General features: G+C 46.5%; 2 protein-coding genes across 2 annotated transcripts in view; one reads left to right on the forward strand and one right to left on the reverse strand.

Moving 5' to 3' along the window:
• LOC147101599 (serine/threonine-protein kinase N2-like) overlaps nt 1-8,849 on the reverse strand; it is a 56,943-nt gene extending 48,094 nt beyond the window's left edge. Inside the window, exons 1-5 of the mRNA XM_085965275.1 lie at nt 8,611-8,849; nt 5,560-5,860; nt 3,119-3,273; nt 1,753-1,882; nt 160-299 (exon numbers count right to left, since the gene is read on the reverse strand). Of these exons, the coding sequence (XP_085821401.1) occupies nt 160-299; nt 1,753-1,882; nt 3,119-3,273; nt 5,560-5,860; nt 8,611-8,631 (747 nt within the window). The 5' untranslated portion in view covers nt 8,632-8,849. The remainder of the gene's footprint in view (nt 1-159; nt 300-1,752; nt 1,883-3,118; nt 3,274-5,559; nt 5,861-8,610) is intronic.
• A 4,997-nt stretch (nt 8,850-13,846) lies between these two features.
• Nucleotides 13,847-17,232, forward strand: LOC147101600 (protein cereblon). The gene is made up of 2 exons (XM_085965972.1): nt 13,847-14,469; nt 17,024-17,232. The coding sequence occupies exons 1-2, from the start codon at nt 14,082-14,084 to the stop codon at nt 17,176-17,178; spliced, it is 543 nt and encodes a 180-aa protein (XP_085822098.1). The 5' UTR covers nt 13,847-14,081; the 3' UTR covers nt 17,179-17,232.
• Nucleotides 17,233-27,948: the final 10,716 nt, after the last annotated feature.

Consider the following 27,948-nt stretch of genomic DNA (forward strand, 5'->3'; position numbering starts at 1 on the left):
AGATTTCCAGCATCCGCAGTATTTTGCTTTTACCAAATGTATTCTAATTGAATCGCAGTTTTTCCGCAACGGAATTGAAAATCACTTTTTGTATGCTTCCTCAGCCTCACCCATTCAGTACAAATCGTGAAATAGTCCAAGAGAACAGCATCATCATACCTCAGCCAGAACTTTCTTGTCCTGGACTTTCCTTCCATCCAGCAACTTCACTGCATTTTTTGCACCATCTGCTATTGCAGATTCAACCTGGAGGTGATGCCTCAGTTCTTCAATTCGCAGCTCCAGGGGGCTGATGGTTCCTTTGTTGCAACCCGCAAATAGATAGAAAATAAGATCAAACAGTCTCAGTGATAATGTGTGGCTTTCTTGGGGTGATTAAAGCTTTCAGTTGTCAAAAGACACTTGCTCAGGATGGCAGCCCACAGCCAAGCCATATTGCATGGATAGTACAATGTAACGGCCAGAATTTTTTAAAAACTTAATATGGTTATCCAAAATGACTTTTGATGAGTCTCAGCCGTATGCATTTTTGAGAAATTTGGAATTGTGTATACCTTCTAATTAATGCACTATGCAATGCAGCAGGAAAGATTAAGGCTACCGGAGACAAGGTAGTGCACTGTTGTGCCAAAGCACACGTCACAATTTGCACTTGGAATTACCTACACCGCAGCTCTGCTGCGCCACTGAAGAAAGGTGCTAAATGGAGGTCAGGCACTTCCCCGCAGGTACAAAGGAAAATTGGATGGAGAAATACTACAGGCTGCCCATCTACACTCCAAGTGATGGTTTGATCTTGTGAGAAAGTCACTTGCCCATTCTCTCTGCTGGGCAATGGTGCACAATGCTGGAATAGAATCACAGAATCAGAAAATACAGCATAGGAGGCCATTCGGCCCATCAAGTTTGCGCCGGCTCTTTCGAACAGCAATGCAATTAGTCCCACTCACCCGCTCTTTCCCCAAATCCCTGCAATTTTTTTCTCCTTCAAGTATTTATCCAATTCCCTTTTGAAGGCTACTATTAAATCTGTATCCCTCACCCTTTCAGGCAGCGCATTCCAAATCCTAGCCACTCGTTGCGTAAAAACGTTTTTCCTCGTGTCGCCTCTGGTTCTTTTGCCAATCACCTTAAATCTGTGCCCTCTGGTTAGCGACCCTACAGTCATTGGAAACCATTTCTCTTTATTTACTCTATCTAAATCCTTCATGATTTTAAACACCTCTATCAAATCTCCTCTTAGCCTTCTCTGCTCCAAGGAGAACAACCCCAGCTTCTCTAGGAACTGTATTCCCTCATCCTTGGAACCCGAACAAGGGAGTAGGAGATATAAAATAAAAACCATACTAAACTGACAGAGTGACGTGTTGGGGCAGCAGTGCTCCAAATTGGTGCTGTGCAGCTACAGCCCATGCACTGCTACAGTGAAAGAGCAGTTTTGTCACTTTAGCCTTGGAGTTGACAGTGTCCCTCATGTTGTGGGGAGACACTAATCTGTCACATCCCCACAGAATGAAGAAACATCAGAACGTGGCTCTAGACCATTGCTGCGTCCTCCCTAACTGCTGGTTAAAAGCAGTATGAGCAAAGCTTTTCGAGCAAGGTGCCCATCCACTGAAGTGGTTTAACAACCAGCAAGCAGAAGAACAAAAGTGAACACTCCCCACCCGCAAACACTTGCAAATAAAGGTCGAAGAAAAACTGTGAAATAGGTACATTTTCTGGCTCAGATTTCCAATTTGTGGCACCTACCGAGAGTTTCACTGCTATCCTCGGATGTTCCAATGGTGCGAGTTACTTTAACAATCTGCATTCGGATTATGTCAATCTTTATTTTACTGTCTTGTAACATCTGTTGTGCTGCTGCTAACATTTTACGATCCTGGTAACAATCACAGCACAATTTTTTTTACCACTCTAGGCAGAGAAGAGGAAGCAAGTTCCATTAACATTAAGAAAACAGTGCATTTCAAATTAGACATGAAAATTAATCATCAGTTCTTGGAGCCTCATTTTCTAGCACAAGCAGGAAAGAACGTTCCTTTAAGTTTCAAGTGAACCTATGTAACAACAGAGAAGTGGAAAACACTTGCTCAATCCCCTGCACCATTAAGTTCCTGATCGCTGCTGTGCAAAAGACAGCAGGCACATTTCCCTCCATACAGGAAAGGGAAAAACAGCACAAGAGTAACCCCAGGGCCATCTTAGAGAAACACAGGCAGATGCACTGGAGTAAGTAAACCACTATCTCAGCCACTAGATCTGCTTATCTTAGCAAGACCAGACTTTGGCAGGGGAGAAGAGGAGAAACAAAATCTATTCAAAACAGCGTGTTGCAGCACAGATGTCTGGTAGCATGGAGTACTGACATTTTCCCCATACTGCTGAATCACTGGGAAATGCAGAGCAGAAGCCAGGTGATCCCTCACAGTGGAAGATTAAAATCAACGCTGGGTCAATCTAACAAATCATCTACGAGCCAGCACAAAGGACCCCTATCTCTTAAACGCATTGCGTTACTTAACCTGTCTGCAGTCAAATCTTACTATGTTATAGATTTTGTTTTGTAGCTATGCAACATTATCATTTTTTTTTGAAAGTTACAAACCTTTCAAAGGTTCATGCATAATATGGGAAATGTTAGCTTCAAAACCAACTTTAGTTCTTTCCCTCCCTCCTCCAAGTGAAGAGACCCAAAATCAATGACCCTCACTCACCTCTAAATTCTTACCATCACAAAATTTGACCTTCTCCATTTTATCACTACTTGGCTTCCTTTTAAGCTAGAAATAGACCATCTTACGCATTAGCCTCCTTCCCGATCCTCTCGGTTTTAAAATCAGCACTCTTTCAGTGTTTTATTCTAACTCACTGACTAAATCAGACCCATTGCTAAGCACGCCCTCTGATCTACCTCCCTGCTAGAGTCAAGTCCTGCTCTACAAAGTTCCCATCAAACCTCAACACCTAGAGCTACCAAAGAAAACAAAATGATGCAAGAGCCTCAGTGAACATATCTGCAAGTACAAGGTGATGTTATCTGTAATGCACCATCACCAAGTATGTAACTTCTTTAAAAACCGTTGTGCCTGGTGAAGTTGGAGCATCGAGATCTTACCTTTGATGGCCCATTTGAGTACATCTGGATCATGTTTTCAGCTCCCTGTCTCACCTTCATTTCAATATTTAGCTGTTTCTTCAGAGCGGTGATTCGACTGCTGAGAGGAGTTAAACATGGCTCCCAGCAACAGGGGTCTGGAGACATTCCATCATCTGCAGAAATTAAACAATAGAAGCTCTGGGTGCTTTTTCTTTATTTACTATAAAGACAGACCTTCATCAGGGCTCAGAATTAAAGGGAGCCAAAGAACTTATTGATCTCTGCTGAGCTGATGACCTCGTTTGACTCACATCTCACAAATGCCAATTGTGACCAATACCACAGCATCCAGCAGACAAAAGCTTTTATGTTTTCAAAATTACAACATTTAGGGAGTGTTGCACTGTTAAAGTTGCTGACCTTCAATAAGACATTAAACTGCGCCCCTGTCTGCCTATTGCAGTGGTTCAAGTGGATGGTAAAGGTCCCATGGCACTTTTCGAAGAGCAAGGAATTCTCCTGGAGTTCTGAGAAGCATCATCCCTTCAACCAACATCAAAAATAGATAAACTGGTCATTCATCGCAGTGCTGTTTGTTCCACCGCACTGTACTTCAAAGTAACAGATTGTATGGGAACTGTTTTGGGATGCTTCTGAGACGCAAGATGCAATGTAAGTTCTTTATGTCTAATTAAAATATATACACATTTTCAGCTTATGGAGTTTAGTTAGAAGCCTCTTCGACTGGCTTTGCACCAGCATAAATTGTGTCCCAGTGTATCAGTCACCCTTACATTACTGCGTCCGTTCCTTTAAAACTCCTCATTAGAGATAGTCCAGGAGTAGATGCTCTGTGCAGATTGCCCCTTCAAATTTCACAGTCTATCATACGTACAAGCAGAAATCTTCTGCTATCAATCATGGTAGCACAAACTCACTGCACAGTGGGGAAAATTACATTAAATTTATAAATCTCAGCTAAGCAGCACCATGGATCCAGGAATGTTTTTATTTCCATAATTAATTTTTGCTGCAGAATTTTAGGAGCCAAGCAGAGCCCTATTTATTACTCTTATTGCAAATATACTTGGCTTACAACACATGGGTCATAAAATACATTATGCTGTGTGCTATGAAAGTAATAGTGAGCGAGCCTTGGAACGGCATGGGCTGCTCACTCACTATTGTACTCACAAGTACCCCATCGTTGGGAGTGGCGCTCTTGTGCTTCTCTGTTGAATGCACGGTCTGGCGAGTTTCAGTTATGCGGCCACAGCTTTATGAATTAAGATTTGGTGGGGTGACGTGTGCACCTCATGTGGTGCTTAAACTATGCAGGGGACAACGAGAGGAGGGTAGGTACGAGGACCAAATTCTCAAAAAGGTCTCTTGATTCAACCCCGGTGATTCCCCCCCGCCATGGTGGCCTAATGTCCAATAATTACATCCAATCATTGGGAGCGTCCATCTGCTTCACCTCAGCAAGATACGTCATCGGACTTGTTTCTCTGCTCCTTTTTTCTCATCCACTCCCAATGGTGCTGGATTTTGGTTTCATGGGCTGTCGGCACCCTTCATTATCTCACCCAAGTGAGCCCCAACATCCTAGAGTCAGCAGTTCTTTTTGCAGAAAAAACCTGGGGGCATCACAGTCAAACCCGTTTTAACCTGCATATGTACACACTTTATAGCAAGTGGCACTGGAACGTGATTAGGAGCAGAAATCCTCTCTCATTTATTTTCGCTTCCTAGCTCAGAGTCTCAGAGACCAGGACCAACTGTGGCATCCCCATCAGTGCCCCAGCTGAGAAAGAAACAAAGACTTTCACATCCCAAAGTGTTTTATAGCCAACTAAGTCATTTTTGAAATGTAGTCACTGTTGTAATGTAGGAAATGCAGCAGCCAATTTGCACACAGCAAGCTCCCACAAACAGCACTGAGATAATGACCAGATAATCTGTTTTAGTGATGTTGATTGAGGGATAAATATTGGCCAGGACACCCGGGAGAACTCCCCTGCTCTTCTTCGAAATAGTGCCATGGGATCTTTCACATCTACCTGAGAGAGCAGACAGGGCCTCGGTTTAACGTCTCATCTGAAAGAAGGCACCTTCAACAGTGCAGCGCTCCCTCAGTACTGCACTGGGAGTGTCAGCCTAGATTTTAGTGTTCAAGTGTCTGGAATGGGACTCAAACCAACAACCTTCTGACTCAGAGGCAGAGAGAGTAAAGCTTCTTTATTTCCCCCCAAAAAGATCAGCGATTGAATCAAGAAATTATCAGTGGACAAAAATTTTTTAACTGGTTGACTGTGGAATTGGGCACGAGGAATATACAGTTCAATTCTAGATTGAATTTTAATTTAATCACCATTTTGTACAGTGAGATACCTAACGTTTTAGCTACATACAAAGGGTTATAGCCTCCTAACCAAGGCTTAGGAGCCAGTTGCACTCACCTCTTAGATTGTCCCTGTCTGTGACAACAATTCGTGCATTCAGCTCCTGCAGCTCCCAGTGCAGGCGTTCCAATTTGCGATTTGAGGTTTTCAGAATGTTTTCCACGTGCGTCAGATTTTTTTTGTCTGTCGTCACCTTGCGCAAGTTCTCGGTTCCCTCTTTGATTTTCAGCTCCTTTTGTATTTCACGCCGAATCAGATCTTTCACTCCATCGAGTTTATGCTGCATGTCTGGGTCCAAGAGGTCAGCTCCCTCTGCCCGGTCCAGCCGCTGGCCGATCAACAGCTGGTAAGAATTGCTCTAAAAGATGGAATTAATGGTTATGGATTTTCATTATTACAGCAAATTAAACTGCCACATCCAGTAAATTACTGCAGAACTTGTAACAATATAATAATGAAGGCAGCCCTTTTAAATACGCTTTTAGCAACTGAACAGGCAAACTTGGTTTAATATTGCATCTGATCTGAAAGACGGCCCCTCTGAAAATGCAGTTAAGTTACCTCAATACTGCCCCAAATGCCAGCTAGATTGTGAGATCAAGTCCTGGTGAACCTTCTGACCCAGAGACAAGAGTGCTATCAACTGAGCCACGGTTGACAACATTTAGATCAGCAATCTAGTTATTGAAAAGTTAATGGCCCAGAAATTCGGGTCCCCACGCATGAGTACGCACTGTCTACTCACGCGTAGGCCCAACGAAAGTGCTGGTTTTGTGCATGCACTGCGCATGCGCGGGAAACCGGAACTTCCGTTCCCTTGAAAGGGCTTGACAGGTGGAACGCGTGCACCGGAGAGGCAGCGCGTGCACATCGAACTTACGTTTTTTTTGCAGGGTTCTCCGGGAGGGTAAGTCTCCAGCAGTTACACTTTTAAAAAGCAGTCGCAAGGCCTGCTTTTAACAAAGTAAGTGGTGAATTAATTAAAATTAAAACATTTTTTCCCCCACAGGTTTATAATTTTTAAATACTTTAAAGAAAGGTAAGTTTATTTTTAGTCCCATTAGAAAATGTAATTAATTTTTTCAAAACTTTAAATTATTGTTTAAAAGTTATTTCATGTAATTTAGTTATTTTAAAAATGTGATTTAAAAAAAAAAATTATTTGAAGTTTTAGTTATGTTTTGGGGCTTATAGTATTTATAGGTTTGACAGCTCTTCCTGTCAAATTTATGAATGAAACATTTCCTGCTACCACTGGCTCTCCATGGCCCACGTGATCCCAGGGGATGCATTGAACTAACTGCGCCCGTGGGATACGCAAGCACTGCGCGCCGGCAGTTGGAGGAGGCCCAGGATCGGAATCCCACGCGGGCTCAACAGCCGGCGCGCTAGGTAAGTGCAGGTCGGGGGCTTGCACCCGCAGGAAGCTTCCGACCCGAATTTCTGGGCCAATTGTCTTAAAAGTTACCCAGTGTGATTGTCTGTTCTGGTATCTTGGTCGTCACAATTTGACTAATGGCCATAATCAAATTGAATGGCAGAGTAGGGGCAAGGGGTTGAATGCCCTAACGTTTCTATGTTACTGATGTTTATTCCAATATTAAAAGCCTAACATGCCAACTACTGCTACATCACATCATTCAGTTACAGTGCATGTTACATTTACTATAGTCCCTTCTAAAATTTGATGCAAAAATCTCAACTTGTGCCCACATATTAACCTGCATTTAATGCTGTATTTTTGAGTTCTTTTCTTGTGAACCGGTCAGCTTTTGCTGGCTTTCTGGGTTGGCACATTTGATTATTTCAACCAGTTTCCACATTGAATCGATAATATTTTTTCAGTGCACCAAACAGGAATTAACAGGTGCCCAAAGTCAGTTGCTTATCTGTACACTTGGCCTAAACAGTCACAGCACCACACCCATTGTGAAGCACTTTGACATGATTTTCTCAGCCCTAAGGCACTGGGTAAACAAACAAGCAAACTCTTGCATTTATATAGCGTCTTTCATGACCTCAGGACGTTCCAAAGCAAGTGCTTTTTGAATTGTAGTCACTGTTGTAATGTAGAAAACTTAGCAGCCAATTTGTACACAGCAAGCTCCCGCAAACAGCACTGAAATAATGACCAGATAATTTTTTTTGTGTGATGTTACTGGAGGGATAAATATTGGCCAAGACACCGGGATAACTCCCCTGCTCTTCTTCGAAATACTGCCATGGTACGTCCACCTGAGAAAGCAGACAGGACCTTGGTTTAACGTCTCATCCGAAAGACTGACCCTCCGACAGTGCAGCACACCCTCAGTACTGACCCTCCGATAGTGCGGCGCTCCCTCAGTATTGCCCCTCCAACAGTGCAGCACTCCATCAGTACTGTCCCATCTTCAGTGCAGGGCTTCCTCAGTACTGCCCCTCCAACAATGCAGCGCTCCCTCAGTACCGCCCTGTCGACAGTGCGGCGCTCCCTCAGTACCGCCCCTCCGACAGTGCGGCGCTCCCTCAGTACCGCCCCTCCGACAGTGCGGCGCTCCCTCAGTACCGCCCCTCCGACAGTGCGGCGCTCCCTCAGTACCGCCCCTCCGACAGTGCGGCGCTCCCTCAGTACCGCCCCTCCGACAGTGCGGCGCTCCCTCAGTACCGCCCCTCCGACAGTGCGGCGCTCCCTCAGTACCGCCCCTCCGACAGTGCGGCGCTCCCTCAGTACCGCCCCTCCGACAGTGCGGCGCTCCCTCAGTACCGCGCTCCCTCAGTACCGCCCCTCCGACAGTGCGGCGCTCCCTCAGTACCGCGCTCCCTCAGTACCGCCCCTCCGACAGTGCGGCGCTCCCTCAGTACCGCCCCTCCGACAGTGCGGCGCTCCCTCAGTACCGCCCCTCCGACAGTGCGGCGCTCCCTCAGTACTGCACTGGGAGTGTCAGTCTAGATTTTTTTTGCTCAAGTCACTGGAGTGGAATTTGAACCCACAACCTTCTGACTCAGAGGCTAAAGTCACCAGACTGTTCAGGCTCAGGCAAAAAGATGCTAAAATCGGATTTATTATATTTTATATTTGTGTCAGCTGTCGCCGGGCAGCAGCCTTTCCTTCGAGTGACTTTCCCTGACCTGTTGGACGTCTCCCGCCATCTTCGCTCAGGTACTTTCTTTTTCTTTCCGAGGACGGACCCCAGTCGGCTATCCGGCCATTCCTGACACACTCAGGCCACTCACTGTTTACACGACGACTGACAGTTTTCTTTTTTTTTAAATATTTTAAAACTCAGGGCGCACCAACCGCCCGGATTTGAACGGGCAAGCTGCGACGAGCCCTAGCCGCTCATTGGGCAATCATGCTCACGTGATGCTGTCAATCACCTCACCGCCGGCCAATGGGACGAGAAAGGCGGGAGCCAAAACGCATGGATGATGTCATCGATTTGACTGGGGCTGACGTCATTCCCCTCCCTGGCTCAGGTTCCCTAACACACTAAGGGAGCTCCTCCAGAGCTCTGCAGCCAGGAGATGGACAGCCAACACAGCCTCCAATATTTCCCTAGTACGATAGCAAAATACTGCAGATGTTGGAAATCCGAAATAACAACAGAAAATGCTGGAAAAACTCAGCAAGTCAGGCAACATCCGTGGAGAGAAAGTAATGAAGATGAACAAGGTTGAAGAGCCAAACGGAGATCCCGTCGCAGAGAAGAGCAGAACTTCTTCAAGGTAGGCATTCCTAGAAGAGGTGTGGCAGTGAACCAAACACTAGTACGATAGCAAAATACTGCAGATGTTGGAAATCCGAAATAACAACAGAAAATGCTGGAAAAACTCAGCAAGTCAGGCAACATCCGTGGAGAGAAAGTAATGAAGATGAACAAGGTTGAAGAGCCAAACGGAGATCCCGTCGCAGAGAAGAGCAGAACTTCTTCAAGGTAGGCATTCCTAGAAGAGGTGTGGCAGTGAACCAAACACTAGTACGATAGCAAAATACTGCAGATGTTGGAAATCCGAAATAACAACAGAAAATGCTGGAAAAACTCAGCAAGTTTACAGTAAATCACATTTACAGAGCTCAAGTCTCAGCTCTTTGTACAAAGTCACAAGCCCTCATGCCGACAAGGCAGGGATCCCAGTCTCTACAAGCTTCTTGGTCATCTTCACTTGTTCATCCAGATAGTGGATCTCCAGGAATTCACACAGATGAGGGTCGGCGCTCCCAGTGCAGGGTTTATGCAGATCCGGCAGACTCTGGTTGACATTCTTCTCCATCTGCAGGGCTCTCTGCATCTCCATCTGCAGGGCTCTCTGCATCGCCGAGCAGAGCTCTCCCGACCGAACAAGTGGACTGTAAAAAAGCTTAAAAAAACCCTAGATTAATATTTAAAACTTATCAAATTAAATTAAAATCACCCCGGCCGGGGTGATGATGCACTCCAGCCCCGTGGCGCCCACCGGTCGCGGAAGGTCTCGAGTGTGCCGGCGGACACCCCATGCTCCATCTCCAGGGCCACCCGGGCACGAACATGGCTGCGGAAGAGAGGCAGGGCAGTCGGGCCGAACGACCCCCTCGACCGCCCGCTGCCTGGACCAGTTGATGGCCTTTTTGGCCAGGCCCAGGAGCAGTCCTTCGAGGAGGTCCTCCGACCTGCCCGCTCCCCTCCGCACCAGGTGACCAAAGATCAGGAGCGTGGGACTGAAGTGCAGCCAAAAATCGAGGAGCAGCCCCTTCAAATAGTGGAAGAGGGGCTGCAACCTCTCACATTCTACATATACATGGAACACGGACTCCTCCAGGCCACAGAAAAAGCAGGCGACCTGGGAGTCCATGAACCGACTTAAAACCTTATTGCACAGGACTGCTCCGTGCAACACCCTCCAGGCCAAGTCCCCAATAGAGAGCCCTCCATTGGGGAACCTCCGCCTCCGCTCAGGTTGGTGTACTCTTTTTGGTGCAAACAAATAAACTGTAAATTAACACAAAAAAAATTAAAGGAAACTTAACTTAAATTAAAATTTGGTTGCCGGGGGTAATGATGCACTCCAGTACCTCCAGTGCCCACCGGTCACGGAAGGCCTCGAGCGCGCCGGCGGACACCGCATGCTCCATTTCCAGGGCCACCCGGCGCGAACGTGGCCGCGGAAAAGAGCTCAGGTTGGTGTACTGACGTCTTTGGGGTAGCCCTCATCCTTTTCTTTGCTAGGAGTCAAAATGCCTTTTCTTAATAAAACCATAAGGAGACACTGGGTTGCCCCAGTGTCATCAAACAAAACACCTAACAAAAGTTAGGTCTTTGGAAGGGCACAACTAATTCAGAACTAAACCATCAAACCAGTATGCCCTCTAGTCCCTGTGGTGCCCACCGGTCGTGGCTCAGTTGGGCAGCACCCTCACCTCTGAGTCAGAACGTTGTGGGTTCAAGTCCCAATCCAGGTGCAGCAGGCGGTTAAGAAGGCAAATGGTATGTTGGCCTTCATAGTGAGAGGATTCGAGTACAGGAGCAAGGATGTCTTGCTGCAGTTGTATAGGGCCTTGGTGAGACCACACCTTGAGTATTGTGTGCAGTTTTGGTCGCCTTATCTGAGGAGGGATGTTCTTGCCATGGAGAGAGTGCAGCGAAGATTCACCAGACTGATACCTGGGATGGCAGGAATGACGTATGAGGAGAGATTGGGTCAATTAGGCTTATATTCGCTATAGTTTAGAAGAATGAGAGGGGATCTCATTGAAACTTATAAAATTCTAACAGGACTAGACAGACTAGATGCAGGAAGGATGTTCCCGATGGCCGGGGAGTCCAGAACCAGGGGTCACAGTCTAAGGATACGGGGTAAGCCATTTAGGACAGAGATGAGGAGGAATTTCTTCACCCAGAGAGTGGTGAACCTGTGGAATTCTCTGCCACACAGGGCAGTTGAGGCCAATTCATTAAATATATTCAAGAAGGAGTTGGATATATTTCTTAAGGCTAAAGGGATCAAGGGATATGGGGAGAAAGCAGGGACAGGATACTGAATTTGGATGATCAGCCATGATCTCATTAAATGGCGGAGCAGGCTCGAGGAGCCGAATGGCCTACTCCTGCTCCTATCTTCTATGTTGAACACAAAAATCTTGGCTGACACTCCAGTGCAGTGCTGAGGGAGTGCTGCACTGTCGGAGGTGCCGTCTTTCGGATCAGTCGTTAAACCGAGGTCCTGTCTGCTCTCAGGTAGACGTAAAAATCCTGCAGCACTATTTCGAAGAAGAGCAGGGGAGTTTTCCCCAGTGTCCTGGGGCCAATATTTATCCCTCAAATCAACATCACTAAAATGCAGATTATCTGGCCATTATCACATTGCTGTTTGTGGGAGCTTGCTGTGCGCAAATTGGCTGCCGCGTTTCCTACATTACAACAGTGCCCACACTTCAAAAAGTACTTCATTGACTGTAAAGTGTTTTGGGACCTCCAGTGATCGTGAAAAGCGCTATAGAAATGCAAGACTTTCTTTCTTTAAGGCCTCAAGCATACTGGCGGCCACCGCATTGCTCCCTCTCCAGGGCAAGGAGTCAAAATGTGTCTGGAGAACCCACAGAACAATTTTGTACTTGTGGACCACCTTTAACCTAGTGAAAGAAAAGAAAGACTTGCATTTATAGAAACATAGATGATAGGAGCAGGAGTAGGCCATTCGGCCCCTCGAGCCTGCTCCGCCATTCAATGAGATCATGGCTGATCATCCAAACTCAGTACCCTGTCCCTGCCTTCTCCCCATATCCCTTTAGCCTTAAGAAGCCTTATATAGCGCCTTCTGACTCAGAGGTGAGTGTGCTACCAAGTGAGCCACAGCTGACACTAGTGAGATGCGGCTAGATGTTTCACCAATTGTGGGTTGGTCAAGAGATAGGGGTTCTGCCCAAGGTGCACCTGCAGTGGCAGGTTTTAAGGAGGCTTTTCAAGCTGAGGAGCGACGTAGCAAGGCGCAAGGATTTGGGAAGAGATCAAAGACAGAGAGGGCAAATGGAGTTGGACATTGAATGAGAGGTAGGAGGGAATGTTACAAATGAGATTTCGAAACAAGAAACTTACATTTACATTTATATAGCGCCTTTCACATCCTCAGAATGCCCTAAAGTTCTTCATAACCAATGAATTATCTTTAACACATAGAAACATAGAAAAATAGGAGCAAGACTAGGCCATTCGGCCCTTCGAGCCTGTTCCGCCATTCAATGAGATCATGGCTGATCCTCTATCTCAATACCATATTCCCACTCTCTCCCCATACCCCTTGATTCCTTTTGTGTCTCGAAATCTATCCATCTCCTTCTTAAATATATTCAGTGACTTGGCCTCCACAGCCTTCTGTGGTAGAGAATTCCACAGGTTCACCACCCTCATGCTTTTAAAAGACGCCTTAAAAACCCTTTTTAACCGTGCCTTCAACTCCCGCAAACCTAACCCTCTCCATTTTCTCTTTTCCCCTCTCACTTGGCGTTCACTGTTTTTCCTTCCTTAATTTAAGATGTTTTTCTGCACACGAGGCATGCTATAGAAATGCAAGTTGATTTTTAATTTACAGGAAATTCTCATTACTGGTTTTGCTTGTGGCGAGTTGGTATGATCTGGAATACACTGCCTGAAAGGGTGGCGGAAGCGGATTCAATGGTAACTTTAGTGATAGCTGTGGTCCCATGGTAGCACTCTCGTCTCTTAGGTTTTGGGTTCGAGTCCCGCTCCAGGGACTTGAGCACAAAAATCCAGGCTGACACTCCAGTGCAGTACTGAGGGGAGTGCTGCACTGTCGGAGGTGCCATCTTTCAGATGAGATGTTAAACCGAGGCACCGCCTGCTCTCTCAGGTGGATGTAAAAGATCCCAGGGCACTATTTCGAAGAAGAGCTGGGGAGTTTGCCCCTGGTGTCCTGACCAATATTTATCCTTCAACAAACATCACTAAAACAGATTATCTGATCATTATTTGTTTGTGGGAGCTTGCTGTGCGCAAATCAGCTGTCACATTGCCCGACATTACAGCAGCGACTACCCTTGAAAAGTACTTCATTGGCTGTAAAGCACTTTGGGACGTCCTGGATTTGTGAAAGGCGCTGTAGGAATGCAAGTCGATTCTTTGGAAAGAGAATCGGATATATACTTGGAAAAAAAAAGATTTGCAGGGCTATGGGGGGGGGGGGGGGCGGGGGCGGGTAGATACTAACTGGGTATGTGTTTCAAAGATGTGGCACAGGCAGGATGGGCCGAATGACCTCCTTCTGTGATTCTCAGCAGCATCAAGTGAATAGGAATCCTCCAGCCAGCAGGGGGACGAGGGAGGGGAAACTGTCTGAGGAACTTCTAAATGCATGGAGATCCATCTTTCGCACCCTTGTGTAGGATATTTAAATATCAGCTGCAAGAATGCTACAGTTAAAGGGGAGGAATACAAAAAGATACATTCTTCAGGCAATAACGTGGGCTCTAGGCAAAGTTTAGATAAAACTTAGTGACTGAAGGGGTTTATATATTTATTTTTAAATCATTGAACAGTTTTTTGGGGGGGGAAGTGGAAATAAAAAGTTTTTTTTTACTTTTTAAAAGTTTTTTTTTAAAGGGGTAAGAGATGTGGAGGATGTGGCAGGTGTTGGTGCCTCTGGTGCTAGTGCGGGTCTCCGCTGTGAATGGCCACAACGCCACTCAGCTGAAGCTGGAGGAGGAAGACTCCGGAGATGAGCTCTTGCTCTGCAGGTCGTGCGGTTTCGAGGTGGCCGCCAGCCGCGACCTCAAGTTCGTGGCCAGCCCCCTGGCTTTGGCCCAGAACAACGACACGGTGATCGGCGAGCGCAGGGTGTCGGTGCAGCTCTTCCAGAACCCGCAGGGGCTCCGTTTCCAGCTGCTGACTTTCAAGCGAGCCGCCGTCCACAAGCACTGGCCGGCGGACGAGCAGTTCTCCTGGTTCCCTGGGCACTCGTGGACAGTGGCGACGTGTCCCAGGTGTCACAGCCACTTAGGTTGGTTTGTGTTAGTTTCATTACCGGGATTTACAGCTGCACCACGTTTTTGAAAGTGTGGCAGTCCTTTCAGTTTCTTATGTAATTAATCAGTTGTGAATATTACTTGGATAAATCTTGTGATTATAATTGGCATTTCTATAAGAACATAAGAAATAGGAGCAGGAGTAGGCCAATCGGCCCCTCGCGCCTGCTCCGCCATTCAATAAGATCATGGCTGATCTGATCCTAACTGCCAATCCACTATCACAGAACCATCTCCTGAATCTAACAGAATTAGACACACGAAATAGGAGCAGGATCAGGCTACGCGGCCCCTGGGCCCGCTCCGCTACCCACAGGGCCATGTCCGATCCGAACCTAGACTCATGTCCAAATTCCTGCCCGCTCCCCGTAACCCTTAATTCCCTTTACTTCTAGGAAACTGTCTATTTCTGTTTTAAATTTATGTAATGATGTAGCTTCTACAGCTTTTTGGGGCAGCATATTCCATGGACCTACCACCCTCTGAGTGAAGTAGTTCCTCCTCATCTCAGTTTTGAAAGAGCAGCCCCTTATTCTAAGACTATATTTCTATATTTGTTTATTTATTCATTCCTGGCATTTATTGCCCGTCCCTAATCGCCCTCGAGAAGCTGCTGGTCAATGTAACCCTGAAGGTGCGCAGCTGCACATTCATCGAGGTCCTGCGCAAGCCGCTCACCAGCTCCTGCCGCTGGAAGAGATATTGCGCAGCAAATTTAAAAGGACAGTGCACGAGAAAAAGTTAGAGGGACATTGGTGGTGGTGAGCCGCCTTCTTAAACTGCTGCAATTGTACAGGGGCTTTGATGAGACCACACCTGGAGTACTGTGTACAGTTTTTGGTTTCCATACCCAAGGAAGGATATGCTTGCCTTAGAGGGGCGGTGCAATAAAGGTTCACAGGATTGATTCCTGGGATGAGAGGGTTGTCATATGAGGAGAGATTGTGTAAACATAGAACACAGAAGATAGGAGCAGGAGTAGGCCATTCGGCCCCTCGAGCCTGCTCCGCCATTCAATGCGATCATGGCTGATCATCCAAATTCAGTACCCGGTCCCTGCTTTCTCCCCATACCCCTTTAGCCTTATGAAATATATCCAACTCCTTCTTGAATATATTTAATGAATTGGCCTCTACTGCCTTCTGTGGTAGAGAATTCCACAGGTTCACCACTCTCTGGATGAAGAAATTCCTCTTCATTTCTGTCCTAAATGGCCTACCCCTTATCCTTAGACTGTGACCCCTGGTTCTGGACTCCCCGACCATCGGGAACATCCTTCCTGCATCTATTCTGTCCAGTCCTGTCAGAATTTTATAAGTTTCAATAAGATCCCCTCATTCTTCTAAACTCCAGCGAGTACAAGCCCAATCGACCCAATCTCTCCTCATACGTCATTCCTGCCATCCCTGTAGATTATACTCTCTCTGGAGTTTAGAAGAATGAGGTGATCTCCTTGAAACATGTAAGATTCTGAGGGGGATTGACAGGGTAGATACTGAGAGGCTGTTTCCCCTGGCTGGAGAGTCTAAAAGTAGGGGTCTCAGGATAAGGAGTCGGCCATTTAAGACTGAGATGAGGAGAAATTTCTTCACTGAGGGTTGTGAATCTTTGGAATTCTCTACCCCAGAGAGCTGTGGATGCTCCGTTGTTGAGTATATTCAAGGCGGAGATCGAGATTTTTTGGACTAAGGGAATCAAGGGATATGGGGATGGGGTGGGGGGGGCTGGTAGATGGAGTTGAGATGATCAGCCATGATCTAATTGAATGACAAAATAGACTTGAGGAGCTGAATGGCGTACTGTTCCTATATTAAACATTGGGATGACCGAAGCCTCTCCCCAAACTCTGTTTCCCAGCCACCGATTCTATTCCCCTCCCTGTCCAGTCTCTGGCTGAACCAGACTGCTCACCACCTCACTGTCCTATTTCACCCACAGCTGAGTTCCGACCCCATATCCTCTCCAAGACTGCCTCTCCCACCTCTAATATTGCCCGTCCCTGTCCCAGCCCATCTGCTTCTGGGACCCTCGTTCATGCTTGTGTTATTTCCAGACTCGACTATTCCACTATTCTCCTGGCCGACCTCCCATCTTCCACTGTCCGTAAACTTGAGCTAATCCAAAATGCTGCTGCTTGTATCCTAACTCGCACCATGTCCCATTCACCCACCACCCCATAGCGCTCCTGAATTCCTTATTGGATTTATTAACATTGGCTCCCGGTCCACCAATGCCTCAATTTTAAAATTCTCATCCCCGTGTTCAAATCCCTCCATGGCCTTGCCCTTCCCTATTTCTGTAACTTCCTACAACCCTCCGAGATCTCTACATTCCGCCAACTCTGATTACGCTCCTGTGAAGTGCCTTGGGACATTTTACTATGTTCGAGGTGCTATATAAATGCAGGTTGTTGTTGATGTTGTTTAACACTTTACCTATCATGGGTACAGCTGATGTTGCAAGCTTAGTTTTGGTGTGTCTATATTTCATAAATTTGATGTGGATCTTCTGTTTCTTATCTTTCAACAGGGTGGTCATTTCAGCCCAGCATCTGGCCTCAACATAGTACAGATAAAGAGTTTGAAGAATCAGAAGAGACGTTCATTGCCCTGATTATAGACAGACTCCTACAGGAGAACTTCGCTGCCACACTTCTCATGGTGCCCAAGTCTTACCGGAGTTGAAATCACATTTTGTTATACTTATTTTCGTAAATAAAAATATTCTTAAAAAAAAAATCAGCCATTATTGAGGGAGGGAGGGCGGGCGGTGTGGGAGGGAGGGCGGGCGGTGTGGGAGGGAGGGAGGGCGGTGGGGAGAGTGGGAGGTGGGGGAGGGAGGGCAGGGAGAGTGGGAGGTGGGGTGGGTGGGGGCGAGGGGGGGCAGGGAGAGTGTGAGGTGAGGTGGGGAGAGTGGGAGGTGGGGGAGGGAGGGCAGGGAGAGTGGGAGGTGGGGTGGGTGGGGGCGAGGGGGGCAGGGAGAGGGTGAGGTGGGTGGGGGCAGGGAGAGGGTGAGGTGGGTGGGTGGGGGCGAGGTGAGGTGGGTGGGTGGGGGCGAGGGGAGGCGGGGAGAGTGGGAGGAGAGGGGTGGGGGGAGGGAGGGAGGGGAGGTGAGGGGGGGAGGTGTGGGGGGAGGGGGAGTGGGGGGAGGGGGAGAGAGGGTGGGTATGAAGCTCAATGGAAGCTCGAGCAACAGCACCTTATCTTTCAATTAGGCTCTTTACAACCTTCTGGACTCAACATTGATTTCAATAACTTCCGATCAGAACCACAGCTCCCATTTTTTCCCCCCCAGACAGCAGGTGCTGGTAATGGTTCTGCTGTTGCCATTTACACCTTGTCTAGACCCATCTTTACTACCCCTTTTGCCTTGCACCATAAACCCTTTGTAATTTAATCATTCCTGCCCTCCACCCTATCTTTCTTTCCTTCCACTCCCTCCCCCCTTATCCCTGGCTCTATATTTGCTTAAAAACTGTTCAATCTCTAACTAACTTCTTCCAGTTCTGACAAAAGGTCATCGAACTGAAACGTTAACTCTGTTTTTCTCTCCACAGATGCAGCCTGACCTGCTGAGCATTTCCAGCATTTTCTGTTTATTATAGTAACAAAAGCTTGTTCTTCGGCTGTTTTCACTGTTGAAGAACCCTTCTATGTTTCCAAATTTCTTGTCATCCTCGCGTGGCAAATAAATGTCCAAAGTGCTCGAGATAATGAAGATAATCCTGCAACTCTGTGCTCCCACCCGAGAGCCACACTGGAAGGGTGAGCGGGTCAGAGAAATGGGGTTACTATATTCTAAGCATATCTCTGACAAGTGGGCGGCACGGTGGCATAGTGGTTAGCACTGTTGCCTCACAGCGCCAGGGACCCGGGTTCAAATCCGGCCTCGGGCGACTGTCTGTGTGGAGTTTGCACATTCTCCCCGCGTTTGCGTGGGTTTTCTCTGGGTGCTCCGGTTTCCTCCCACAGTCCAAAGATGTGCGGGTTAGGTTGATTGGCCATGATAAAAAAAATTGGCCCTTAGTGTTAGGGGGGATTAAATACGTGGGGTTACGGGGATAGGGCTTGGGTGGGATGGCTGTCGGTGTAGGGACCGGGTGCTAGGGTTTGGATGATCAGCCATGATCTCGTTGAATGGCGGAGCAGGCTCGAAGGGCCGAATGGCCTACTCCTGCTCCTATCTTCTATGTTTCATCGAGCGCAACCTCCCCGCTGGGGGAACAGGAGCCAAGGAGTTATCCCCAATAAGAAACAAATTGAATGTTTACATTTTAAAAAGCAGCTACTTATGCTAATTCAAAGCGTATCAATCAGCACCTGAAACATAGGTTAATGTTTTGAGAGAGGACCTTCATCAGAATCAAATGATGGGTCCCAGCTGCAATGTTATTCAGATGTTAACTGGCTTGCCATGCATTTCCCAGGATTTTCTGTCAAAACTAGTTTGTAGCTATTATCAACTAAGTATTTAACTTCAGAATCATAGAAGTTTACAGCACAGAAGGAAGCCATTCGGCCCATCGTGTCTGTGCCGGCTGAAAAAGAGCTATCCAGCCTAATCCCACTGTCCAGCTCTTGGTCCGTAGCCCTGTAAACACATATCCAAGTACTTTTTAAATGCGATGAGGGTTTCTGCCTCCACCACCCTTTCAGGCAGTGAGTTCCAGACCCCCACCACCCTCTGGGTGAAAAAAGTTCTCAACTCCTCTCTAATCTTTCTACTAATTACCATAGACAAATTTGGTAAGAACTTGTGGTAGTAGTTTACCAGCCCGAGGAACGACCTCAGTTGTGACACATTTTCCGGTGCTGGAGCCTGGACTACTGCCTCAATCTTGTCAGGGGACTTATGTAACCCCTCTTCATCGATGACGTGGCCACAATACGAGATCTGTTTCTGGAAAAACTCGCACTTGTGGCGATTAGCTCGTAGCCCATACTCCTTTAATCTGGTGAGCACCTTCTCCAAGTTGGCGAGGTGATCACCGTCATTTTCGCCTGTGACCAAGATGTCGTCCAAATAACACTGGGTCCCTGGAATCCCTTGCAGGACCTGATCCATCGCCCTTTGCCAGATAGCCGGAGCCGAGGCTACTCCAAACACCAGCTGGTTGTATTGATAGAGACCTTTATGAGTGTTGATCGTAAGGTATTGTTTCGAAGCTTCCACCTCCATTTGCAAGTACGCCTGGGCTTGATCAATTTTGGTGAAGCGTTTACCTCCAGATAGCGAGGCGAAAATATCCTCAATTCGTGGAAGCGGATATTGTACTGTGAAGGACTGGGTTCACTGTCACCTTAAAATCCCCACAGATGCGGACCTTCTTTGGTTCCCCAGGCGTATTACTCAACGACCTCTTCATTACGGGAACAATGGATGTAGCCCACTCGCTCCAGTCCACTTTGGACAGTACTCCCGAACGTTCCAACCCTTCCAGCTCTGCTTCAACAGCTGGTCTGATTGCATAAGGCACTGGTCTGGCCTTCAGAAACTTTGGGCTTGCATTTTCCTCTATTTTAATCGTTGCTGTTATTCCTTTTTGTGTTCCTAGTCCCTCCTGGAACACTTCTTTTGCGTCAGTTAGCATTTTTGACAGTCGTCCAGGTGTGATGTCGTCATCCTTTTTGGCCTCAACCTTCAGTGCCTGTATGGAATGCCAATCTAATTGTATCTTCCGGATCCATTCACGTCCTAGCAGTGGTGGTCCTCCATCTGGCAATACATATATATCCATTTTAGGTATTTCCTGGCCTTTATATGTCACTTTCACCCTTATTTTTCCTTTGGGGTAGACTTTTTGCCCCGTATACGTCTTCAAGACAATCTCTGTAGCTTTCAAGGGTATGTGTGAAAATAGCCGCTTGTAGTCTCTTTGATTTATGACTGTTAGAGCTGACCCTGTGTCCAATTCCATTTTCACTTGGACTCCGTCTATCTTGAGTGTAACCCAGATAGTCTGGTGATCCTCCATTTCGGTTACCTTATGTAGTTTCAGACAACCCAGCTCCTTGCTTCCGGAGTCTATCACTTTTCTGTTCGTCTGAACCACTGTCCATCACCTGGTGTACCTTTTTGTACTTCTCCTGTGGAGATTTCTTACTGTTGGTTTTCTTCCCAGACCTGCAGACTCTTGCTATGTGTCCTGCTTGCCCACACTGTCTGCACACTTGGTCCTTGAACCAACAATCTTTCTGGTCATGTGTTGTTCTGCCGCAGCGATAGCACTTCCCTGTTCCATAGGACATTTCATTGGTGCCATATTCTTGCGGTCTCCGTTGTATCTCTGCAGCGCCCCTTGCGGCTGCTTCGTGTGATACTGCCATACTGAAAGCTTTGTCCAGCGTAAGATCTTTTTCTGATAGAAGCCGTTTCTGGGTTCCTTCACTTTGTAGCCCACACACAAACTTGTCCCTTAACGTATCTGCTAGTCCCGCTCCAAACTGGCAGTGTTTCGATAGCTTGCGCAGTTCCGTTAGGTACTCAGCATTGCTTTCGTCTTTGTGTTGGTTCCTTTTATGGAACTTAAATCGTTCTATCAGCAGCGGTGTGGGGTTTAAGTGGTCCTGTAGGATTTCTACTATGCTTTCAAAATTCTTGTTTACCGGCTTCTCTGGGGTTATTAGATTTCGCAGTAACCCATAAGTTTTTGCACCCATGGAATTTAACAGAACCAGTGCTTTATTAGCATCTGGCACTTCAATCGCCCTGCAGTACACCTCAATACGTTCCACATATGTCGCCCAATCTTCTACTTCATTGTCGAACGTAGAGATACTGCCACTCTTCGGCATCCTTGGGTGTGAGTTAACTGTCAAAAATGGCGCCTCCCGCGCTTCCCCTTCTTCTCCGCTGGCACAAAATGGCGTCTCCTGCGCTTTCCTTCCTTCCCGCGCTCGCCCTTCTCCGCTGCGGCTTCTAAAAATGGCGTCTCCCGCGCTCTTCCTTCTTCTCCGTGGCTCAATGGCATCTCCCGCGCCCCCCTTTCTTCGCCCCGTGGACCCTGTTCAGCCCGTGAGCCCTGGCTGTGCTCTGCGCGTTCTTTTTATACGCCGCTCAGTCTAGAACCCGGCTGTTTCTTTACCCTCTCTCCGGTTTGTTTTCTTTTTCTCAACGCCGCTCGGTGTTCAACCCCCAGCTGCGCCCTGTGCTCTTCACCCTCTGTCTTACCCTGTCAACGCTGCTCGGCTTTCTCTCCGCCATCGGTCGGCTCCAGCCGCCGCTGCTCGGGAAGGGTCTGCGCTGGACCTGTCGTCGGTCTCCTGCTGCTCGTCGTGGCTGGGGAACCAAGCCCGGCTCTCCACAGCCTCCCCTGCGAAGTTCAATCTCTGCCTGACGGCTGGGTGCTTGCTCGTGGTCGACGCCCGTGTTCCTGGTTTCAACTATTTTTTTTTATGTTGCAGGTAGATTCGAATCGACACTCGTCGCCACTGTTGGATCCGTGATTCAGAGGATATGCTGTTATTAAGTTATCACACGGATGCTGTACATTAACAATAAACAGGTCTTTACTGGAGGAGGGTAGTCTCAAGACAGGGGGTACAGAGGCATGCGCAAAGCTTATATACCGGTGTGGTCACTGCCGGTACTACAGTATACAGGAGCTGTAAAAGTAGTTCTGACTTAAAGGCACATACACTACAATTTCCACTACCCTTTGTATGAAAAGTGTTTCCTAGTCTCACTCCTAAATGGCCTAGCCTGAATTTTAAGATTGGACCCCTTTGTTCTGGACCCCTTCACCAGAGGAAATAGTGTCTCCATATCTACCCTATCGAATTCCTTAATCATGTTAAACACCTCGAATAGATTACTCCTTAACCTTCTAAACTAAAGGGAATTGAAGCCAGGTTTATACAACTTGTTCTCGATTTGACCCTTTAAGTCCTGGTATTATTCTGGTGAAAAGACACAATAGACATTCTAGACACAAAAGGCATCAAGGGGTATGGGGAGAGAGCAGGAATGTGGTATTGGAATATGATAGAGGGTCAGCCATGATCATATTGAATGGCAGAGCAGGCTCGAAGGGCCGAATGGCCTACTCCTGCTCCTATTTTTCTATGTTTCTATGAATCTGTGCTCTGCCCCTTCCAAGGCCAATATATCTTTCCTGAGGGTTGGTGCCCAAAACTGATCGCAGTACACTAGATGGGGTCTGACCAAGGCTCTGTACAACTGAAGAATTGCTTCCTCATTTTTGAATTCCATCCTTCTTGATACGAAGGCCAACTTCGATTAGCCTTGTCGATTACCTTTTGTTCTTGTGCGCTAGGTTTTGCTGATTTGAGTACATGGACACCTAAATCCCTTTGCTCCTCTACAGCTCCTAGACTCACCATTAAGAAAATATTCCAGTTTGCAATTCTTAGATCCAAAGTGGATGACCTCACACTGAAGTCCAACTACCATAGTTATGCCCGTTCACTTAAGCTGCATATGTCCCTTCCTGCGCCTATCCACACAACTTACTGTGCTTCCTAACTTCATGTCATGTGCAAACATACACAACTCTCCATTCTTTCATCCAGGCCATTAATGTGTGTGGTGAAAAGCTGAGGCCCCAGCACAGATCCCTGGGGAACACCACTTGTCACATCCTGCTCCTCACGCACACTCCCATTCCCATTCTCTAAGCTTAATTAGCATCCTTTCAAACCTTCCATTGAATCATGCCACCCAATCTCACCAACTTCCTCCAACCACCTTTTGTTCCCCCGACAATGGGTTTTTTCTGGTTCCCCATATACGAACATACATACGAATTAGGAGCAGGAGTAGGCCACTCGGCCCTTCGAGCCTGCTCCGCCATTCAATAAGATCATGGCTGATCTGATTACTCCACATTCCCGCCTACCCCGGATAACTTTCACCCCCTTGCTTACCAAGAATCTATCTATCTCTGCCATAAAAATATTCAAAGACTCCGCTTCCACCGCTCTCTGAGGAAGAGTGTTCCAAAGACTCACGACACTCCAAGAAAAAATTTCTCCTCATCTCGGTCTTAAATGGGCGACCCCTTATTTTTAAACAGTGACCCTAGTTCTAGATTCTCCCACAAGAGGAAACATCCTGTCCAGACCCCTCAGGATCTTATATGTTTCAATCAAGTCACCTCATTCTTCTAAACTCCCAACGGATACAAGCCTAGCCTGTCCAACCTTTCCTCATAAGACAACCCGCCCAGTCCAGGAATTAGTCTGGTAAACCTTCTCTGAACTGCCTCCAACGCATTTACATCCTTCTTTAAATAAGACGACCAATACTGTACACAGTACTCCAGATGTGGTCTCCCCAATGCCCTGTATAACTGAACCATAACCTCCCTACTTTTGTATTCAATTCCCCTCGCAATAAACGATAACATTCTATTCGCTTTCCTAATTACTTGCTGTACCTGCATAGTAACCTTTTGTGATTCATGCACTAGGACACCCAGATCCCTCTGCATCTCAGAGCTCTGCAATCTCTCACCATTTAGATAATATGCTTCTTTTTTATTCTTCCTGCCAAAATGGACAACTTCACATTTTCCCACATTATACTCCATCTGCCAGATCTTTACCCACTCACTTAACTTATCTATATCCCTTTGTAGCCTCCTTATGTCCTCTTCACAATTTACTTTCCTACCTATCTTTGTGTCATCAGCAAATTTAGCAACCATACCTTCGGTCCCCTTCATTCAAGTCATTTATATAAATTGTAAAAAGTTGAGGCCCCAGCACTGATCCCTGTGGCACACCACTCGTTACATCTTGCCAATCAGAAAATGACCCATTTATGCCTACTCTCTGTTTCCTGTTAGCTAGCCAATCTTCTATCCATGCCAATGTTACCCCCTACACCATGAGCTTTTATTTTCTGCAATAACCTTTGATGTGGCACCTTATCAAATGCCTTCTGGAAATCTAAGTACAGGTACAGTACATCCACCGGTTCCCCTTTATCCACAGCAAGTTACTTCCTCAAAGAACTCCAATAAATTGGTTAAACATGATTTCCCTTGCACAAAACCATGTTGACTCTGCCTGATTACTTTGAACTTTTCTAAATGCCCTGCTATAATGTCTTTAATAATAGCTTCTAACATCTTCCCTATGACAGATGTTAAGCTAACTGGCCTGTAGTTTCCTGCTTTCTGTCTCCCTCCCTTTTTGAATAAAAGGAGTTACATTCGCTATTTTCCAATCTAATGGAACCTTCCCCGAATCTAGTGAATTTTGGAAAATTAAAACCAATGCACCAACTATCCTCAAACAACAGAAAATGCTGGAAATACTCAGCAGGCCAGGCAGCATCCGTGGAGAGAGAAACAGAGTTAACATTTCAGGTCTGGGACCCTTCATCAGAACTGGAAAAAGCTGGAAATGTAACAGATATTAAGACCCTAGGATGAAGTCCAGCAGGACCTGGGGACTTGTCAGCCCGCAGCTCCAATAATTTGCTCAGTACCACTTCCCTGGTAATTATAATTTTCTTGAGTTCCTCCCTCCCTTCCATTTCCTGATTTACAGCTATTTCTGGGATGTTACTTGTTTCCTCTATAGTGAAGACCGATGCAAAATATCTGTTCAATTCAACTGCCATCTCCTTATTTTCCATTATTAATTCCCTAGACTCACTTTTTAATAGGACCAACGCTCGCTTTGTTAACTCTTTTTTAAATATCTATAGAAACTCTTACTATGTTTTTATATTTCTAGCTAGCTTTCTCTCGTACTCTAATTTTTCTCTCCTTATTAATCTTTTAGTCATTCTTTGCTGTTTTTTATATTCTGTCTAATCTTCTGACCTGCCACCCATCTTTGCGCAATTATATGCTTTTTCTTTAAGTTTAATACTATCTTTAACTTTTTTAGTTAACCACGGATGGTGGGTCCTCCCCTTGGAATTTTGTTTTCTTGTTGGAATGTATATATTCTGTATATTTTGAAATATTCCCTTAAATGTCTGCCACTGCAACTCTATTGACCTATCCCATAACCTAATTTGCCAGTTCACTTTAGCTAGCTCTGCTTTCATGCCCTCATAAAAGTTTAAAATACTAGTCTTGGACCCACTCTTCTCTCTCTCAAACTGAATGTAAAATTCAATCATATGATCGCTGCTACCTAGGGGCGCCTTCACTATGAGGTCATTAATTAATCCTATCTTGTTGCACAATACCAGGTCTAGTATAGCCTGCTCTCTGGTTGGTTCCAGAACGTGCTGTTGTAAGAAACTATCCCGAAAACATTCCATGAACTCCTCATCTATGCTACCTTTGCCCGTCTGATTTTTCCAGTCTATATGCAGATTAAAACCCCCCATGATTATTGCCGTACCCTTCTGACAAGCTCCCATTATTTCTTCCTTTATGCTCCATCCTACCATGTGGTTACTGTTAGGGGGCCTGTACACCACTCCCACAAGTGACTTCTTGCCTTTATTATTTCTCATCTCTACCCAAACCGCTTCTACATCCTGGTTTCCTGAACTTAGGTCATCCCTCTCTATTGTGCTAATACCATCATTAATTCTGTCATCCCTTCCTGTCATAGTCTGTTTATCATTTCCCATATTAATACCTTTCTCTATTGCCTGGTCTCTAATCTTTGAATTACCACATCTTCCCAAATTTGATCCCATGCCCCCAATATTTAGTTTAAAGCCCTCTCCACCGTCCTAGTTATACGACTCGCCAGAACACTGGTCCCAGTACAGTTCAGGTGAAGACCGTCCCAACGATACAGATCCCACTTTCCCCAGTACTGCTGCCAGTGCCCCAGGAATTGAAACCCATTTCTCCCACACCAGTCCTTGAGCCATGCATTCATCTCTCTAATTTTATTTACCCTATGCCAATTTGCTTGTGGCTCAGGTAATAATGCAGACATTATTACCCTTGAGGTTCTGCTTTTTAATTTAGCCCCTAGCTGCTCATACTCTCTCAGCAGAACCTCTTTCCTAGTTCTACCTATGTCGTTGGTACCTACATGGACCACGACCACTGGCTCCTCCCCCTCCCACTGCAAGTTCCTCTCCAGCCCAGAGCAGATGTCCCGAACCCTGGCGCCAGGCAGGCAACACAGCCGTCTGGACTCTCGCTCTTGGCCGCAGAGAACTGTATCTATCCCCCTGACTATGCGGTCCCCAATTACCACTACATTCCTATTAACTCCCCCCGCTTGAATGGCTTCCTGTACCTCGGTGCCATGGCCAGTTTGCTCATCCACCCTGCAGCCACCGCTTCCATCCATACAGGCTGCAAGAACCTCAAAGCTGTTGGACAATTGCAAAGGCTGAGGCTCCTCCACCTCCTGGGTCCCCATACCTGCCTCGCTCACATCCTCCTGTCCCTGACCACTGACCAAATCAGAAGACCCTATCCTAAGGGGTGTGACTACCTCCTGGAATAAAGTGTCCAGGTAACATTCCCCCTCCCTGATGCATCGCAGAGTCCGCAGCTCGGCCTCCAGCTCATCAACTCTGAGCCGAAACTCCTCAAGCCGCAGACACTTACCACAGACATGTTCGTCCTGGATCACACTGGCATCCAGGAGCTCCCACATACTGCAGTCGCAACACATCACCTGCCCTGCCATCTTTATTGAGTCTTAATTTATTTATTTTTATTAATAATTAACAAACCCTACTACACCTAATAAGATTTATTACTGCTAGTAAACTAGTACTAATGAAACCTTACAATTACTAATACATTTCCTGGGCTTTAAAAGATAAGGGAAGTGAGCAAAATACTTACCAACCAATCACTTACCCTTTTCCCTGTGATGTCACCTTTTATTTTTCTCCAGAAGCGGTTGGGGGGGGGGGGGGGGGGGGGAGTCACAGAGCCGAACTCCTGCTGCTTCTCTGTCCCCTCTTGTGCAGATTAGCTTCTGCTCTCCTGGAAGCTGACAAAGATAGAAAAAGAAAGGAACACCTCCCTCCCCCACTCACCAAACTCGCAGCTTAAACACTCTGTTCTGAGCTGCACTCCGTGACAAACTGCACTCTAGCCTCCCTTATTTATACTGCTGAGATTTAAATAAGTGAGTTCTCTGGCAGTTACAGAACCAGATTAGACCAGTTAATTAATTAACTACTCTCACCTGCTCTCCAGCACAGAGCTTGCTTAGCCCTGCCCAAGCCTGGAAGAAACTTAAAACTTGAAACAGTAAATTTAAATTAAATGTTAATTGCAAGCACACAAGACTAGATTTTACTAAAAAAAGAGATTACCCTTTAAGATTCACTCCCTCACTCACCAAACTTGTAGCTTAAACACTCTGTTCCAATCTGCACTCAGTGTCTTCCACCAGGAGTTGCTGCTCGTTTCAGTAAGCCCCACTCTCTGGCGCTCCCATTCTAGATTCCTCTTAGTTTGGCTCAGTTAGTAGCACTCTCAATTCATGAAGGATGTGGGTTCAGGCCCCATAAGAGACTTGAGCACGTAATTTAAATTACAT

The sequence above is a fragment of the Somniosus microcephalus genome, chromosome 23 (assembly GCF_052327205.1).
Source record: "Somniosus microcephalus isolate GS21.2 chromosome 23, FLI_Smic_1.0, whole genome shotgun sequence".
In the NCBI taxonomy this organism is placed as follows: domain Eukaryota; kingdom Metazoa; phylum Chordata; class Chondrichthyes; order Squaliformes; family Somniosidae; genus Somniosus; species Somniosus microcephalus.